Raw genomic sequence first — 18,398 nt, forward strand, 5'->3', positions numbered from 1 at the left:
CTCTTCTCTCCTGCGTCTCATCTCTTCTCTTCTTTTTCTTCTATATTTTTCTTCTTTCTCTTCTTCTTCCCTCTCCCGCATCTCTTCCTTCTTTCTCTTCTTCTATTTTTTTCCCTGTTCTTTCTCTTCTTCTTCCCTCTTTCTCTCCCGCAGCTCTGCTTCTTCCCTTTTCACTTCCTTCTCTCTAGCACGGTATCGCGACAGCTTCTCTCCAGCACTGACTTTCAACAACATGGTAAAATCCGAAAACCTAGCTTTGATTGTACTCTTGATTTTGTTGTTTAGGTTTGATTTTGTTGATATTGTTTGGATTTGTTTGGTGACAATTTACTCTGGTTTTAAGGACTAAGCATACCCATTCCTGATTTATTCTGATTTGTTTAGATTTGTTTGGTGACAATTTACCCTTTAATATTAGCAAGACTCACGGTGAATAAATTTTCGATTTTTGCACAATCTCTGACCAAGATAATGGATTTTATTGCACACCCATCTGTCCTTGCTTCCTTTTCATCGTCTTTGTTTGTGAATTTCTTTGAGGCTTACGATTTATCTTTTGCTTGTACAACCTGTGATTTGGCTTTAGATTCTTGATCCTATTTTGTTTTCCGACATGGGTCTTGCAAAAGACTCAATTTTTGGTTTACTTGGCATACGTATTTTCATTGCCATGACAAAAGACTCAAAATATTTTTTCACATTTTGGGTTTTAAATGTTGAACTTTAAAAACCAAATTTAGAATTTATTGAAGAAAAAAGTTAGCTTTATGAGGAAGATGATTGGGGGATTACATGATAATCTTCTTTTGTTGTATTTTGCTGCTGATTGAATACAATAGATTTAGCACTCTGAGTGGCAGTGCATGCATGGCCTATAACATTATGGTATAGAGGGGAAAGATCAAAATGCATCAAACTTAGCTTTTTCTTTTGTGGGCATTTTTCAGTCTTCATTTAAACACTCTTGATCAACTATAGTTTAGGGGAAGCAATTCCGGGGGGATATGATCAAGTATAGAATCAATGTGAAACATGATCATGCTAGCTAGTAAATTAATCGAGCTATGTATTTCACGTGATCTCTTTTTCCTTTCCACTAGTACTTGACTACTTTACGTTTACTAATTAAAGTAAATGAGGTTCGAGGAGCCAAGTAGGAAATTGAGAAGGAACCAATATCATATATATATATATATATATATATTCGTTTCTAATTATTAGATTGCGTTGTTCTTAAAGAACATTTCTAAAAATTCTATGTTCACAATAATCAGTAGTAAAACACCTTCGTGTTTAGCATACATCTATGTTTAGCATACATTTCTGAGAGAATTAAGACATGAAAACACATTTGTATACATTGTTTGTTGCTGAGGGGTTTGGGAATTTCTTTGTCTTTTATCTATGTTCAGCATACATCTAGAACTATGTACTGTCTTATACGTTACCTTCCAGGAATTAAGTATGAGACTTTGTATGAGAATTAAGTATGTCCAGCATACATATAGAACTATGTATTGTCTTCTACATTACCTTCCAAGAATTAAGTATGAGACTTTATATACTGAGCATATTGGAATTATGATTCTAGTCCTAATTTTATACAATTATACTTGAATCAAGGATGAGCATCACATTTGATGAAGATCCTTTCTTTACCACTCTATTGCAAAGTGGTGAATAAAGAATATCCAGTACCCTAATGACTAGCAACCATGATAATGTTGGATTCTAAGCAACACAATTGGCAGGTAAAAAAAGGTCATCTAATGAGAAAACACAACGAGGTGTGTCTTTTACCGTAGAGGAGGACAATATCCTCTTGTCGGCTTGGCTCAATATTAGCGTGGATGCTATCCGGGGGACAGATAAAAAATATTTACAAATGTAGGAGAGAATTAGTGATTATTACAATGAATATAAAAAACCTAGCATGGCAAATTGTTATGGGGGGTCATCGACCAATTGATGGTCGGTGATCTAAAAATGCACAAATAAGTTTTGTCCTGCTGTGGCCTAAGCAGAATTATTGCATCTAAGTGGTGCAACAGAGCAGGACAAGGCATAAGTTTCTAACTACATTAGGTTCTGAATTTTTTTACTGAAATTCTATTATCACATTCTCACTATATTCACATATTTAGATTGAAAGAGCCAAAATCACGTATAGAGAGATTGAGAATGCCACATACAACATTGAACATTGTTCGTGTCTATTAAGACACTAACCAAAATGGCAGCAGCATGTTTCCATATTGTCAACGAGAAGGAAATCACATGGAAAACACCTTGCTATTGCGGACTCGACTCCACTAGGAGATGACACTTTAGATGACAACATAAAGGTCATTTTTTAGAGACCTTTAGGCAAGAAGGCTGAGAAAAAAGGGGAGAGAAAGAGGAAGGCTAGAGAAACTTATGATGTTGAATTTGCTGAGACCTTAAATGGCATGAGAAATGATAGAGCCATATACAGTTCTGAGAGAAGACAAGAGATTAGCAAGAGTAATTTTGAGAGGACTGAATTACTAGTGGAGAAAAAGAGGAAGAATGACGTGATGACCCGCTTTTACGTGTATTTTCACTGAAGGAGTGTTTTTAATTTAATTAATATAATAGTTCTTTTATTTTAAATTATTGTATTTTAAATTGATTTTAATTTATTTGATATGGTGTTTAATTCATTTTAGTCATTTTACGGTTTTTAAAATCATTATCGGCGGATCAGTTTTTGGATTCCAGAGTGAAGATTGGACCTCATTTCTTTTCTTTTCTTTTCTCTTTTACTTTTTCCCTTTTCTCTTTTTTTTTCTTCTTTTCTTTCCTTTCTTTATTTTTCTTCTTCTTTTCTTCCCCTGTTTCTCTCTCCCCATGCAGCTCTCTTCTCCTTTCCATTTCCATCGCTGCCCGTTGACCAACCTAGACCGCCGCCGTCCGGCCACCGTATAGTACACCACCCCCACCAAAATCTTTCCCTCCCACCAATGATCATCCCCACCAATTTTCAAGGTCATCCGACCAGTCGTTAGCCGCCACGCACGGCTGGAAGTCACGGCACCAACCCTCTTTTCTCTCTCTGTCGCCGGTTGCTTTCTCAGCTTAGAACCACCTCTCACTAGTGGTGTGGCCTACACCACCCACCAAGTTTTCTTCCCCTTCCACCGGTAAACATCCCCACCAAGTTTAACCTCCATCCGAGCCACTGTTAGCAGCCACGAGCTCCTCCAAGCCACACGGTTTTTGAGCTTTTCCAGAGCCGTCGGTCCACCTCCGGCCACCACCTCTTCACAGCTTCTTCCCCTACCTCTTGCCGACCTAACCCACCCATTTCCGGCCTCGATCAGTTGCTGGAGCAGCTCCCACGAGCTCAAATCCTTTCAGCCCCTTTAAGCTCCTCCACCGCCATTTCCACCGCCACCCACGGCCAAAGCTCACTTCCTTTAACTTCATAAACATCTCAAGGAATTTTCCTATCAATTTCGTGTCTTGGTTTGTCACCATTCGAAAGTGGGTAATTTATCACTCACGGCCACAGTGTAAAATACACTGTTATGTTGCTTTTCCTCCGCCTTTTGTAACGCCGCGAGCTTTCAAAAAATACCATATAGTGCTGTAAGTATTTTTTAAACTCTACTTTTAGATTTAAATATATTTTGCTCTTACAATAAATATTTGCTGTTGGTTGGTTGATTCCGCGAGGAGTTCGGGGGTCGGATGGATTGAGGACGGAGTTGCTTGATTGGTTGATTTGTGATTGGTTGGTTATTTTGTGCATTGAGGCGTGCATTTTATTTTAATTGAGAAAATTATGTTTTGTTGGCGTAAATTGATTTCGGGTGCGTGTGTCTCAAGAGCCCAAGTCGGGATGGGTTATTATCTCGGTGGAGCTCCTTTGGTCACTCGGGAGTGGATAATATTGAGTGACATCCCTTGGGTTGTCGCAGGGCGATGACCGGATCGTACGATACGGTAACGCTGTCGTGTCGACTCCATAGTCCCTAGAGTGGCGGGGACTAGAGGATGGCCTAGCCAGGGACGCGTTGGACGCGAGTTCTGGGCATCTCTCGTTTAGGTGTCACACGCGTAGACGTTACCTACGGTGTGGCACAGAGCCAGAGTGTGCGGATGCTCCCTAGGGGAGATCATGGTGCATGCATAATTGGATCGTTTTTATGGTTTTGGTTACGGGTCATTTTCTGGAAAAATGACGAGGTTTGGTTTGAGGTTATGTAATTCATTTTCTGGGAAAATGGTGGTTTCTGTTTTGGGCCATTATCTGGTATAATGGCGAGGAATGGTTTTAATGGTAGTGTTTTTGGGCCAAATGGGTTTTTTTGGCATGCGTGGAAAAAATGTAGTTTTCATGGGACATGTGCATTGGCTTTTCTTTCATGCATATTGTTTGAATTTTATATGTTTTTATCTAATGGTGTTTAGATTTTACTTACCTGTGGCACCATTTTTGGTACCGTAGATTTTGGTGCAGAGTTCGAGGAGAAGGAGGAGGCTGAGCCCGAGGATGCGGCTCCGCCGAAGTGCTGAGTTCAAGTTTATGCCTTGTAGTTGATTTTAAAACAATATCTGTAGTTTGTAATATTTTATTATGTATGTTTTGAACAGTTTTGTATTAAACTAAGAAAAAATTCTAGTACTTAGTTATATGACTTTGCTATCCGCTGCGTGTTTTTTCGTACACTTTTATTGCTTATACACACACTTGGCACTCGTCGATAGGGTGGTGACCCGTGATGTAACCATCCAGACGTCTCGATTTTTTCGTGTCCGTGCATGGGGATTTGGGGGCGTCACAGGTAGTATCAGAGCAGTTTGGCTCTGGGTAAAACCACATATCCCGTAGGGAGTACCAGAATGTTTTTAAAGTTGTGTTTTAAAATTTATTTTAAGTAAAATTGCTATTTGATATGTTTTATTTGTTTTATTTATTTGAGCTTGTTTGCTTGTTTTTATTTATTTAGTTATGTTATTGCATGCTGGTTTCTTTTTGTTTCTTGTTATGTGGTGTTGGTTTTTGATTTTTGATTTTTGATTTTATGTTGTTGGTTTTTATTTGTTTTCTTAAAGGGAGTCAAAGGTTGTGTTGTGGCAGAAAAATGGTGAGGCCAAGAAAATCTACTCAAGAGCCTCGGGACGATACACCAAGGTATGATGCTATAGCCCAAGCAATACGGCAGATGACTGAGTTCATGCAACAGAATTTTAGGCCCCAACAAGGAGGGCCTTGGCCACAACAAGGAGGGCCTTGGCCACAACAAGAAGGGGCTTGGCTGCAACAAGGAGGGCTTTGGCCACAACAAGGAGGGCTTTGACCACAACAAGGAGGTCCTTGGCCACAGCAGGGAGGGCCTTGGCTATACCCAGGAGGGTCTAGTGGCATGGTGCAAGCTGGATGCACGTATGAGCGCTTTCTGGCGCATAGAACTCCACACTTCACTGGAGAAGAGGATCCACTTCAAGCTGGAAAGTGGGTCAGAGACTTGGAAAGAACTTTTGAGGTGTGTGGTTGCACTGAGGCGCAACAAGTACTCTATGCCAGCTATCTGTTGCAAGGCACCGCTTCTGAGTGGTGGGATACAAAGAGAGTAATGCTGGAATTAGAATTGGGATCTTTTGCCGTTGTGACCTGGTAGCGATTTAAGAAAGAGTTTAATGATCGCTTCTTTCCCGCTTCTGTAAGGTGGCAAAAAGCAAGAGAGTTCTCAAGCTTGGTCCAAAGGAGCATGACCGTGGAACAGTACGCCCGAAGATTTATAGAACTTGGGCGATTTGCTCCCCACCTCATCGCCTCGGAGGAGATGCAGGCCGAGCGTTTACAGGAGGGTCTACGTCCTGATATACGCCGAATGGTGGTCAGCCACCGGATATCCACTTTTCAGAATTTAGTGGATGTTGGCCACTCTTGTGGAGTGAGAGAATAATTTGAGTATGGGCTCCCCTCCAGGACATAAGAGGTGGAGTTTTTCTGGTGAAGGAAATAGTTCGGGTTCGCCTCAGAAATTTGTTCAGCGGACCGAGACTCGACCACAAGCGTCCTCAGGTGATCGTTTGGGAGGACGCGTGCCAGTTTGTGGAGTTTGTAATAGAGCCCATGTGGGTGAGTGCCCTTCTGGTGGGGCTCGATGCTATAATTGTGGCTAGCAGGATCACTTTGCTCGTGAGTGTCCTAGACCAGTTCAAGGAAGCCGTGGAGGTAGACGCGGTGGAAGAACAAATCCAAGGCAAACAGTGCAAGCCCGGGTTTATGCTGTCACACTCGGAGATGTTGATGATGAGGCACCAGCGACCCATGATGCTGGAGTAATTACAGGTATGGATTTAATTTAATTTAATTTTGGATTTGATCTTTGGTGTGTTTTGGTTTCTTCTTTGTTTTTTGAATTTCATGGGTTTATGTGTTTGGTTCAGGGAGAGTCCGTTTATATGAATTCTATGCTTTCACTTTATTTGATTCGGGTGCATCACAATCGTTTGTATCTTCCACTTTTGCTTGGATGTGTAATTTGGTCACGGAACCTTTGCCAAAGTCATTAGTAGTGGCTCTACCCAATGGTGAAATGGTATGATGTTCCAAGGTTGCTTTGGGTTGTCCATTAAATTTTGATGGAAGATTCTTGGATGCTGATTTGGTGGTGTTTATGCTGTTGGGTTTTGATATCATCCTCGGGATGGATTGGCTATACCGATATTCTGCGAGTATTAATTGTAGAAATCGGGTAATTAGCTTTCAGCTTCCAGATGGTGATTGGCTGGAATTTGTAGGGAGTAAGCTAAAAGAAAAGCCGGTAATTATATCGGCAATTCGAGCAAGAAGAGAGATTGCATGGGGAGCGGATGCCTTCTTAGTCCAGATGGTGTCTACGCCGCCTGAGAAGAAGTATTTGGTAGATATTCCCGTTGTGGAGGAATTTCCGGATGTGTTTATGGAAGACTTGCCTGGGCTACCCCCTGTTCGTGAAATGGAGTTTGTTATAGACTTGAAACCTGAAGCAGCTTCTGTACATAAAGCTCCTTACCGCATGGCACCTGCTGAATTGAAAGAGTTGCAAACTCAGTTACAAGAGCTGGTAGATAAGGGGTTCATTCAACCAAGTACTTCGTCGTGGGGTGCGCCAGTGCTGTTCATTAAAAAGAAAGATAGAACCCTCCGTATGTGCATTGATTATCGGGAATTAAATAAGGTGACCATTAAGAATAAATATCCTCTCTTGCGGATAGATGATTTATTTGATCAGCTTCAAGGAGTAGTTGTGTTCTCGAAGATTGATCTAAGGTCAGGATACTACCAGTTGAGAATAAGGGACAAGGATGTGCCCAAAACTGCTTTCAGGTCAAGATATGGGCATTATGAATTTAAGGTGATGACGTTTGGGTTGACCAATGCTCCTGCTGCTTTCATGGATTTAATGAATCGGGTATTTAGGCCTTACTTGGATTCCTTTGTGGTAGTATTCATTGATGATATTCTGATTTATTCCCAAGATATTGAAGAGCATGTTTATCATCTTCGTCTAGTTCTTGGGAAATTGAGAGAACACCAGTTGTATGCCAAGCTCAGCAAGTGTGAATTCTGGTTGGAGGAAGTCAGATTTCTTGGGCATGTGATTTTTTGAGACGAAGTGGCTGTTGATCCTAGTAAGATGGAAGCCATTTTGTCATGGCAGCGTCCGACGACCGTGCGTGAGATCCTGAGTTTCTTGGGACTTGCCGGATATTACTAAAGATTTGTGGAGGGATTTGCTCGTCTATCTGGACCTCTCATAGTGTTGACTAGAAAGAATGCAGAATTTGTTTGGTCAGACAAGTGTGAGAGAAGTTTCCAAGAATTGAAGAACAGGTTGACGACTGCACCAATGTTAGCGCTTCCAGAACCGCATAAGCCATTCGTAGTCTTCAGCAATGCATCTAAATTCAGATTGGGTTGTGTCCTTATGCAGGAAGGACGGGTTGTTGCTTATGCATCCCGTCAGCTAAAGGACCATGAGAAGAATTATCCGACACACGATTTGGAATTGGCTGCGATTGTTTTTGCTCTTAAGATCTTGCGGCACTTTTTGTATGGGAGGCTTGCGAAGTATACACCGATCACAAGTGCTTGAAGCATTTGTTTTCCCAGAAGAATCTGAACATGAGGTAGAGGCGATGGCTAGAGCTAATCAGTGACTACCAGTGCGAGATCAAGTATCATCCGGGGAAGGCAAATATAGTTGCGGATGCTTTGAGTCGAAAATCGCACTTGGAAGATGAGGCCGAGTCTTCAGGATTGGATTCTTTGCTTTGAGGGATGAGAAGACTCCTTATTGAAAGTTCACAGCAAGAGAAAATATTATCTTCAATTCTTAATATTCGAGTACCTGATTTTGAAGAATTGAAGACTCTTCAAAGGAAGGATCCGAAGCTGTTGGATATCAGAAAAAGAGTCAGAAAATCTCTAGGGCCATTGCATTACAGTATGGATAAAGATGGGATTCTTCGGTTCCGAGATCGTAGAGTGGTCCCTAAAGATTCAGAATTCAAGGAGCGGATAATGGCAGAAGCTCATGCGGCCCCTTATTCAGTTCATCCCGGCAGTACGAAGATGTACCGGGACTTGAAAAAAAATTATTGGTAAGATGGAATGAAGAAGGATATTGCCTTGTATATTGAAAAATGCCACACATGCCGTCAAGTCAAGGTCGAGCATCAAAGACCCGCTGATATACTCCAACCCCTCCCTGTTCCTGAGTGGAAGTGGGACGACATCACGATGGATTTTGTAGTGGGCTTGCCGAGGACTCCTGGTGGGAAGAATTCTGTTTGGGTGATTGTTGACCGGTTAACGAAGAGTGCTCATTTCTTGCCTGTCAATAACACTGATTCTTTGGGTAAGTTGACACGCTTGTACGTGAAAGAGATAGTGCGGTTGCACGGCATACCGAAAAGTATTGTGTCAGATTGGGACCCAAGGTTCACGTCTCAGTTTTGGAAAAGTTTGCAGGCAGCATTGGGTACTAAGTTGAAGTTCAGTACTGCATATCACCCGCAGACGGACGGCCAATCAGAGCGCACCATTCAGACCCTTGAAGATATGTTGCGGGCATGTGTCATGGAATTTCAAGGGAGTTGGGAAAATCACTTACCGCTCATAGGATTCGTGTATAATAATAGCTTCCATGCGACCATCCAGATAGCTCCTTATGAAGCTCTCTATGGGAGGAAGTGCAGATCGCCTTTGTGTTGGGATGAAGTTGGGGAGAATAAAATAATTGGGCCCGAAATAACTCAAGAGATGCAAAGCCAAGTTCGGATCATCAGGGGTAAAATGGCGGCAGCTCATAGTCGTCAGAAAAGCTACGCTGATACCAGGAGGAGAGAGTTATCTTTTGAAGAAGGTGATTGGGTTTATCTCAAAGTCTCTCCCATGAAAGGAGTTAAGCGTTTTGATAAGAAGAGGAAACTGGATCCGAGGTATGTCGGCCCTTTTCAGATTTTGGAGAAGGTAGGGTCCGTCGCTTATAGAGTTGCTTTGCCATAATATTTTGGGGATATTCATGATATCTTCCATGTGTCATCCTTGAAGAAGAGTTTTGGTCAACAAGAACCACGCTTTGTCGACCCAGAGAGTATTCAGCTGCAACCGGACCTTACTTATGAGGTTGTTTCGTCGCAGATCATGGATTAGAAAGAGCAACAATTGAGGTCCAAGACAATACCTTTGGTTAAGGTGGCATGGGGAGATCCGTTAGCTCAAGATTTCTCTTGGGAAAGAGTAGCTGACATGAGGGAGCAGTACCCCTACTTGTTTGAGTAAATGACGGTACGTTACTTAGTCTTGATCTCAGTGGTTTTATGTGGTTTGTTTCAAGTTGGTGTTTGATTTGGCAAATTTCGAGGACAAAATTTGTTTTTAACGGAGGGAGGATGTGATGACCCGCTTTTACGTGTATTTTCATTGAATGAGTGTTTTTAATTTAATTAATATAATAGTTCTTTTATTTTAAATTATTGTATTTTAAATTGGTTTTAATTTATTTGATGTGGTGTTTAATTTATTTTAGTCGTTTTATGGTTTTTAAAATCGTTTTCGGCGGATCAGTTTTTGGCTTCCGGAGTGAGGATTGGACCTCATTTCTTTTCTTTTCTCTTTTTCTTTTTCCCTTTTTCCTTTTTCTTGTTCTTCTTGTCTTTCCTTTCTTTCTTTTTCTTCTTCTTTTCTTCCCCGGTTTCTCTCTCTCCAAGCAGCTCTCTTCTCCTTTCCATTTCCGTCGCCGACCATTGACCAGCCCAGACCGCCGCCGCCACCAGTGATCATCCCCACCAATTTTCAGGGCCATCCGACTAGTCGTTAGCCGCCACGCACGGCCGGAAGTCACGGCACCAGCCCTCTTTTCTCTCTCTGTCGTCGATTGCTTTCTCAGCCCAGAACCACCGCACGCCAGCGGCGTGGCCTACACCACCCACCCAGTTTTCTTCCCCTTCCATCGGTGAACATCCCCACCAAGTTTCACCTCCATCCGAGCCATCGTTAGCCGCAACGAGCTCCTCCAAGCCACACAGTTTTTGAGATTTTCCGGTGTCGTCGTTCCACCTCCGGCCACCACCTCTTCACAGCTTCTTCCCCTACCTCTTGCCGACCTAACCCACCCATTTCCGGCCTCGATCCGTTGCCGGAGCAGCTCCCACGAGCTCAACTTCGTTCAGCCCCTTTAAGCTCCTCCACCGCCGTTTCCACCGCCACCCACCGCCAAAACTCACTTCTTTCAGCTTCATAAATATCTCAAGGCTTTTCCCTATCAATTTTGTGTCTTGCTTTGTCACCGTTCGAAAGTGGGTAATTTATTACCCACAGCCACAATGTAAAATACACTATTACGTTGCTTTTCCTCCGCTTTTTGCGACGCCGCGAGCTTTCAAAAAATACCATATAGCACTGTAAGTATTTTCTAAACTGTACTTTTAGATTTAAATATATTTTTCTCTTATAATAAATATTTGATGTTGGTTGGTTGATTCCAGACTGAGTCTGAGGAGTTCGGGGGTCGGATGGATTGAGGACGGAGTTGCTTGATTTGTTGATTTGTGATTGGTTGGTTATTTTGTGCATTGAGGCGTGCATTTTATTTTAATTGAGAAAATCATGTTTTGTTGGCATAAATGGATTTCGGGTGCGTGTGTTTCACGAGCCCAAGCCGAGATGAGTTATTATCTCGGTGGAACTCCTCTGGTCACTCGGGAGTGGATAATACTGAGTGACATCCCCTGAGTTGTCGCAGGGTGATGACCGGATTGCACGATATGGTAACGCTGTCGTGTCAACTCCGTGGTCCCTAGAGTGGCGGGTACTAGAGGATGGCCTGGCCAGGGATGCGCTAGGCGCGAGTTCTGGGCATCTCTCTTTTAGGTGTCACACGCGTAGACGTTACCTGTGGTGTGGCACAGAGCCAGAGTGTGCGGATGATCCCTAGGGAGATCATGGTGCATGCATAATTGGATCGTTTTTATGGTTTTGGTTACGGGCCATTTTCTGGAAAAATTGCGAGGTTTGGTTTGAGGCTATGTGATTCATTTTATGGAAAAATGGTGGTTTCTGTTTTGGGCCATTATCTGGGATAATGGCGAGGAATGGTTTTAATGGTAATGTTTTTTGGCCAAATGGATTTTTTTGGTGTGCGTAGAAAAAATGTGGTTTTCATGGGACATATGCATTGGCTTTTCTTTTATGCATATTGTTTGAGTTTTATATGTTTTTATCTAGTAGTGTTTGGATTTTACTTACCTGCGGCACCATTTTTGGTACCGTAGATTTTGGTGCAGAGTTCGAGGAGGAGGAGAAGGCTGACCCCGAGGATGCGGCTCCGCTGGAGTGCTGAGTTCAAGTTTATGCCTTGTAGTTGGTTTTAAAACAATATCTGTAGTTTGTAATATTTTATTATGTATGTTTTGAACAGTTTTGTATTAAACTAAGAAAAAATTCTGGTACTTAGTTATATGACTTTGCTATCCACTGCGTGTTTTTTCGTGCACTTTTGTTGCTTATACACACACTTGGCACTCGTCGATAGGGTGGTGACTCGTGATGTCACCATCCGGACGTCTTGATTTCCCCGTGTCCGTGTGTGGGGATTTGGGGGCGTCACAAATGATATGGAGAAAAGAAAGATTTATATGAAGATAATTAAATTAGATCTTGCTGGGATGAATAGAATGCAGCAAGAGTATTTCTTGAATATTCAAAAAGAGATTTTCGGGGAATTACGGAAGTGATTTTCATCTACATCTCCGCCTCCATCTCCATCTTTTGATTTTGAAGATGTGTAGCCATCTCTGTTTCAACTTGTTCTTATCTATTTAATATTATAATTAAATAGTTTACAATTGGTTTTAGTAGCTAAGCAGCCACATGTGGTTGAAATATATGTGGTTGCCCAGCAACTATTGCCTATGCTATTTTGTGACTTTTTGTTATATTGGATTGTTGGATTGTACAAATATTAGCCTTTGTTCTGTTGGGCTGTTATTTTGGATAGCAAGTATTGCCACATGTAGGGTTGTTTTTTTGTTATATGCTTGTGATCATGTGATTTTCTCATATGTTATTTTGTTATATGCTTGTCCTTGTGATCACTCCATGTCTTAGAATAAATGCAGTCATCTATTTTTAAGTGATTATTGGGATGTTGGGTTGTTATGTAGGGCTGTTGGACTGTTATTTTGTTAGAGATACTGTTATTTTGTAGGGCTATTGGGTTGTTATTATGCATGTAGATGCATACAAGCAATAGAGCAATTAGAATATTAATGGGATCTGATGTTGCTGAGGTTGTTCTGTTGAGCTGTTATTTTGGACAACAACTATTGCCACATGTAGGACTGTTTTTTTGTTATATGCTTGTGATCATGTGATTTTCTCATATGTTATTTTGTGGCTATGCTTGTCCTTGTGATTACTCCAAGTCTTAGAATAAATGCAGTCATCTATTTTTAAATAATTGTTGGGATGTTGGGCTGTTATGTAGGGTTGTTGGACTGTTATTTTGTTAGAGATGTTATTTTGTAGGGTTGTTGGGCTGTTATTATGCATGTAGATGCACACAAGCAATGGAGCAATTAGAATATTAATGGGATTTGATATTACCGAGGTTGTTCAGTTGGGTTGTAATTTTGGGCAGCAACTATTGTCACATGTAAATGTTGGATTGTTATTTTATTATATGTTGTTGAGCTATGATTTTCTCATATGTTATTTTGTTATATTTGAGATTATTATATTATAGATATGAGATTATTATGGATTGTACATATGAAATCTTTATTTACATATGAGATTTTGTCATCTATATATACATATAAGATTATTATATTATAGATTGTTAGATTATGAATATGAAAATGAATATGATTATTAGAGGTTATTGAACATTAGAAAAATAAAATTAAAATGTAATTACAAAATAAAAATTAATTAAAGAAAAATAAATATTAAAAAATAATAATATTTTATTATTATAAAAAATGTGATTGCTAATCTAATGTAGATCTTAAGAATTAAGTGATTAGTTAAAAATTAAAAAGTTACATATTCTTTAAATTTTGAAGATTGGGATAGCCAATCCAATGCCAATACTCTAAGATAAGAGAAGACTAAGATTGGGAGCATGGTGAATGCTGCCTTGGTAAGCACTTTAACTAGCCTTGCAGCAAGTAATACCGGCATTATTCCTCATGAAGCATCGGCATAGTCGATTGTGTTGGAGTTTGTGCTTCCTATAACCATTCCATTGCTGTTGTTTAGAGCAGACCTACGCCAATTGCTACAGTCCACTGGGACATTGCTTTTGGCTTTCTTGCTTGGATCATGTATTGTACTAAAAATTTAATTACAGCCTCTATGCTGCTAAGACTATTTCCATTAATTTTATTGTTCAGCTTTTTAATGTTTAAGATTTTGCACTTTGCACTTTCATTAAAGCCAAATTGTTAAGATTGTGTCATATCACTAATGATAAGATTTGGACGATGGTGAAAAGTGTCAATTTTGGTAGTCAGAGGGTGCATAGCGCAAAATCTCTAATAATTTGAGGGTATGCAGTGGACCTTTTGCCAAAATGGATTTCATTTCTGAATTGTTTACAGTTGATTACCTTAAGCTTCATTTCCATACAAGTTATTAATATATATGGTCAAAAGACACTTTCTAGAGATCTATTATTTATGCTCATGAATTCTAGACATGGACTATTAAATATAAATTGATGATTATATATGCATCCCCGTAACTCCTAGTAATATCAATGTTTGAATATGTATCTCAAGAAAATCGGAATGTACATTTATTTGTAAATGAATAGATTATGTAATCGACCTTTCTATGGTTTGGTTCTCTACAAGTAATTGCTAGTAATCCAGTGGTGTCTATTTTTCTATCTAATAGTTGCAACTGTAGTAGGCACCATTGTGGCATTTCTGGTGGTGCCTATGCGATCACTTGGACAAGATATTTGGAAGATAGCTGCTGCTCTCTTGGGTAGTTATATTGGTGGATGTAAGTTGTGAGGAAATGTTATTGAGTGTTGCTTCTGGAGTGAGCACTTGTAGCAAAAGTAAGGAGATATACTAGCATTTTCAGTGATTTAAAAACATAATCATTCGTGATCCTCTCCATTGGTGCCAGTTTGTGAACAACATTATTTTATCAATCAGCTCTATCACTCTTCATATTGCTATTTGTTATGTTGTACAAAGTAGAATGAACTCTCCATCTTGATTTTTAATGGCTATCCCAAAATAATGATAATTCTTGATACTCTTAGTTTATGCCAGTTTGTTTTTAGTAAGTAATAAAGATTTGACGCCAGTTTACCAACTGCATTATATTCAGCAATCAGCTGTATGATAAGCCACTCTTCGTATTGATCTTTGTTATGTTTGATGATGTAGAATAAACTCTTCACCATGATTTTTTAATGGGTGTCTGGCATTGTTCCCAAAATCATAATTATTCATGATACTCTTAGTTGATGCTAGTTTGATAACATAATTATATCATGAATCAGCTCTGACAAGTCACTCTATGCACTTTGTTGTGTTGTATGAAATAGAATGAAATCTCCACCATGATTTTTAATGAGTTTTGTTTAGAATGGAAACATTGCTATATACCATTGATCACCTTAGAGAGATCTTTCTGTGCATTTGGATTAACCTATTTGTTTTGGTATATCTCGGTCTTTCTCATGTGACAGAACTGACTATCTTAAGGTTTGTTTGCATGACTATATGTTAGGGGGAGGGTAGATGAGTTTAATTACTGATCCTTAGACCAGAAAAACAGACTTTGAGGTGCATTAGATAAAAAATTCAGTTTGATGTTAGTCATGCTCGGATGTCTTACTGAAGGAGTATTCTTGGTAGCCATGGCCATATCTCTTAGCCACTATCAAATGTTTGGACTGAATTTCGCACTTTAGCTTATTATCTCTGAGGTCATATTAGCTGTTAGAGCAATAAATGTTGCCAGAAGGAGTGATTTTATTGTAGATTTCATGCATATATTCTTGCATGTACTGTTAGCTGGTAGGTATATATTCTTGCACATCTAGGCAGGTATATATTCTTGCACATCTAAGTAGATTATCGGAAGACTCTGAACTTAGCTACTTTGCAATTTCCTTGCCCTGGAGATTTGCTTCTGTTCATGTTTTGAAAATATATCCTTGGAACCTACTCCTTCAGGTTCTCTATTTCAAAGTTTGGTAGTTCCTCTTGAGTGCCCCGGATGTTTTTTCAATGTATGCATCTGCTTATGAAGTTTGGTACCATAACTAATTGGTCATCTTGTCTTCAATTTCTGCAGCTGTTAATTATGTTGCAATATCAGAGGCTCTTGGCGTTTCCTTGTCAGTTTTGTCTGCGGGAGTAGCTCCTGACAATGTTATTTGTGCCTTCTTAGAGGCTCTTGGCGTTTCCTCGTCAGTGTTGTTTGCATTGGCATCTAAAATTCCTCCCGAGGCTTTAACGTTAATCAATGGTATGAAGTATTTAGTTTTGGTATCACATAATTTAGTGTAAATTCGCGTGTCCATTTCCTCTTGAAATAAAGTCCGTTACTTCATGTTGTGCTATGTTTTCAGGTATATATCAGGTTAATTAAGACATGAAGAACCTATGATTTTTTCGAGTAGTTTATATTTAGCATAAATATTATTTGTTAATTGAGCCATTTCAAATGAGTTGTAGCATCTGCTTAAGATCAATATTGAGAGATATAATATCTTAGTAACCAAATATGCGTAATCTTTTTCTAATATCCTAAAATGCTTTGGCAGATGATACTACGGATATGGTGTCGGATTCTAGAGGGTAAGTTCCCTGTGCTACAAGCTGCAATAGCTGTTGCTATATCCTTTCTGATATGCAAGACTTCATCTTATCTCACAAAGGTATGCGGCATTGAAGGAGGCAACCTTTAGGTAATAACTGATGTCATTGTCATCTTAGCAACCACTTTCCCATCACAGTTTGGGTACCTTGCACCTACTGGTGATATTATTGCCCTGGTTTTGATGCCGGTAATTGAAATATATCCAGTTCAGCCAAGGCAGACTGGTGTTTATAGTAGAATACTCAATTCAGTACTCCGAAACATGTTAATGTTCTTTTTGGATCAACAGGTATTCTTTGCTGTGGTGGGTGCTAGTGGGAGCATATGGAATGTCATCATTACAGCACCTAGTATTTTCATGTTTGCTTTAGTTCAAGTCACCGTTCATCTTGTTGTGATCCTTGGACTTGGAAAACTGTTTCGCCTTGATTTGAAGCTATTACTTTTGGCATCGAATACCAATATTGGAGGCCCTACAACAGCATGTGGGATGGCAACTGCCAAAGGATGGGGATCATTGGTCGTTCCTGGAATTCTCGCAGGCATTTTTGGAATTACGATTGCTACTTTTCTTAGCATTGGTTTTGTATTGACGGTGTTGAAACATATGTAGAACCTGCAACTATATCAGAACCTCAGAACTTGACGAATTCGTATTTGCATGCACCTACTTGTATCATGTACATAGTTGCCAAATGTGGCAGTGCCTTCATATATAGTTTTCATTTTGTCTTGGTACTGAAGCATGCAAATGAATCACCCAGTTACAAAATATATGTATAATTTATATGAAGGGCCAAGAAATTAGAGGAAAATAAATAAACAAACAAATAAAAAGGGCTCCATATTTATCGGAGCCCAAAAGCGAGCACGTCTCTCTGTTGAGATATGTACACATGAGTTAGCAAGTTTTCATTTATTATATAACACGTGTTGTAATTAGTTTTCTGTATAAATAGGATAGAAGTCAGTTTTGTAAGTAGTCAATTCATTTTAATCAAAGTAGAGGGAACTTTCTCCTTTTGTGAACTTTCCTTTTTGCTCTTTAGGTTTTCTGTATGATAGTTTGGAACTATCATCTTTCTACATGTCATCAGTGAAAATTGCAATCCTGCATTAATGACGTCTTCTTCCTTGAATCTCCTATCAATCCTATGGATAATTCATCCAGTCCTTTTCATCTCAATAATGCAGATAATCCTGGCATTGTGCTGGTTACGCAGCCGTTAACTGGAGATAATTACCATGCTTGGTCTCGCTCCCTGCGAATTGCTTTACGATCTAAGCACAAGCTTGGTTTAATTGATGGAAGTATTACGTTGCCATCTAATGTTTCTGATCTAGCACATAATGCTTGGTTACGTTGTAATGACATGGTTTTCTCGTGGTTACTCAATTCTGTATACAAAGAGATCGTAGCCAGTCGCATCTATATCAACACAGCACGAGAACTCTGGTGTGATTTACAACAACGCTATTTGCAAACTAATGTGCCTAGAATTTTTCAGCTCCAGAAGGAGGAGATCTGATGCAAGATGATCTATCTGTGAGTGCATATTCCACTCGATTGAAGACTCTTTAGACGAATTGATGAATTATATGTCTTTACCTTCTTGTATCTCTTCAAGAAATTGTAATTGTGCAGTTTTAAAAGTTGTTCTTGAACATCGGTAACGTGAATATGCGATGCATTTTTTGATGGGACTTAATGACACTTTTGCAAGTGTTAGATCTCAAATTTTGTTGATAGATCCATTTCCTGATATCAACAGAGTGTTCTCTCTGATATTTGCAAGAAGAAAGGTAGAGTAGTATTCATTCTACTGTCAAATTTGTCAATATTGATTCTGCTGCTTTGGTTTCCACTACTCAGCAACAAAATTCTCAAAAACTCATTTCGAGAAATAAATTCTCTTCGAAACCTAAACCGATGTGTAGACACTGTGGAATGGTGGGACATACCAACGAGAAATGTTATAAACTCCACGAGTATCCTCTTGGATACAAAATTCACCAAATCTCG

At 39.7% G+C, this 18,398-nt stretch overlaps 1 protein-coding gene across 1 annotated transcript; it reads left to right on the top strand.

The window, feature by feature from the left end:
* Window positions 1-6,866: 6,866 nt before the first annotated feature.
* Window positions 6,867-18,074, top strand: LOC122310462 (uncharacterized membrane protein YjcL). The gene is given in 8 exon segments (XM_043124335.1): window positions 6,867-6,965; window positions 12,760-12,813; window positions 13,635-13,851; window positions 14,426-14,536; window positions 15,848-16,021; window positions 16,320-16,348; window positions 16,350-16,562; window positions 16,665-18,074. Coding segments are annotated over 8 exon segments (1,221 nt in total). The 3' UTR covers window positions 16,989-18,074.
* Window positions 18,075-18,398: the final 324 nt, after the last annotated feature.

Source organism: Carya illinoinensis, chromosome 5 (assembly GCF_018687715.1).
Source record: "Carya illinoinensis cultivar Pawnee chromosome 5, C.illinoinensisPawnee_v1, whole genome shotgun sequence".
NCBI lineage: Eukaryota > Viridiplantae > Streptophyta > Magnoliopsida > Fagales > Juglandaceae > Carya > Carya illinoinensis.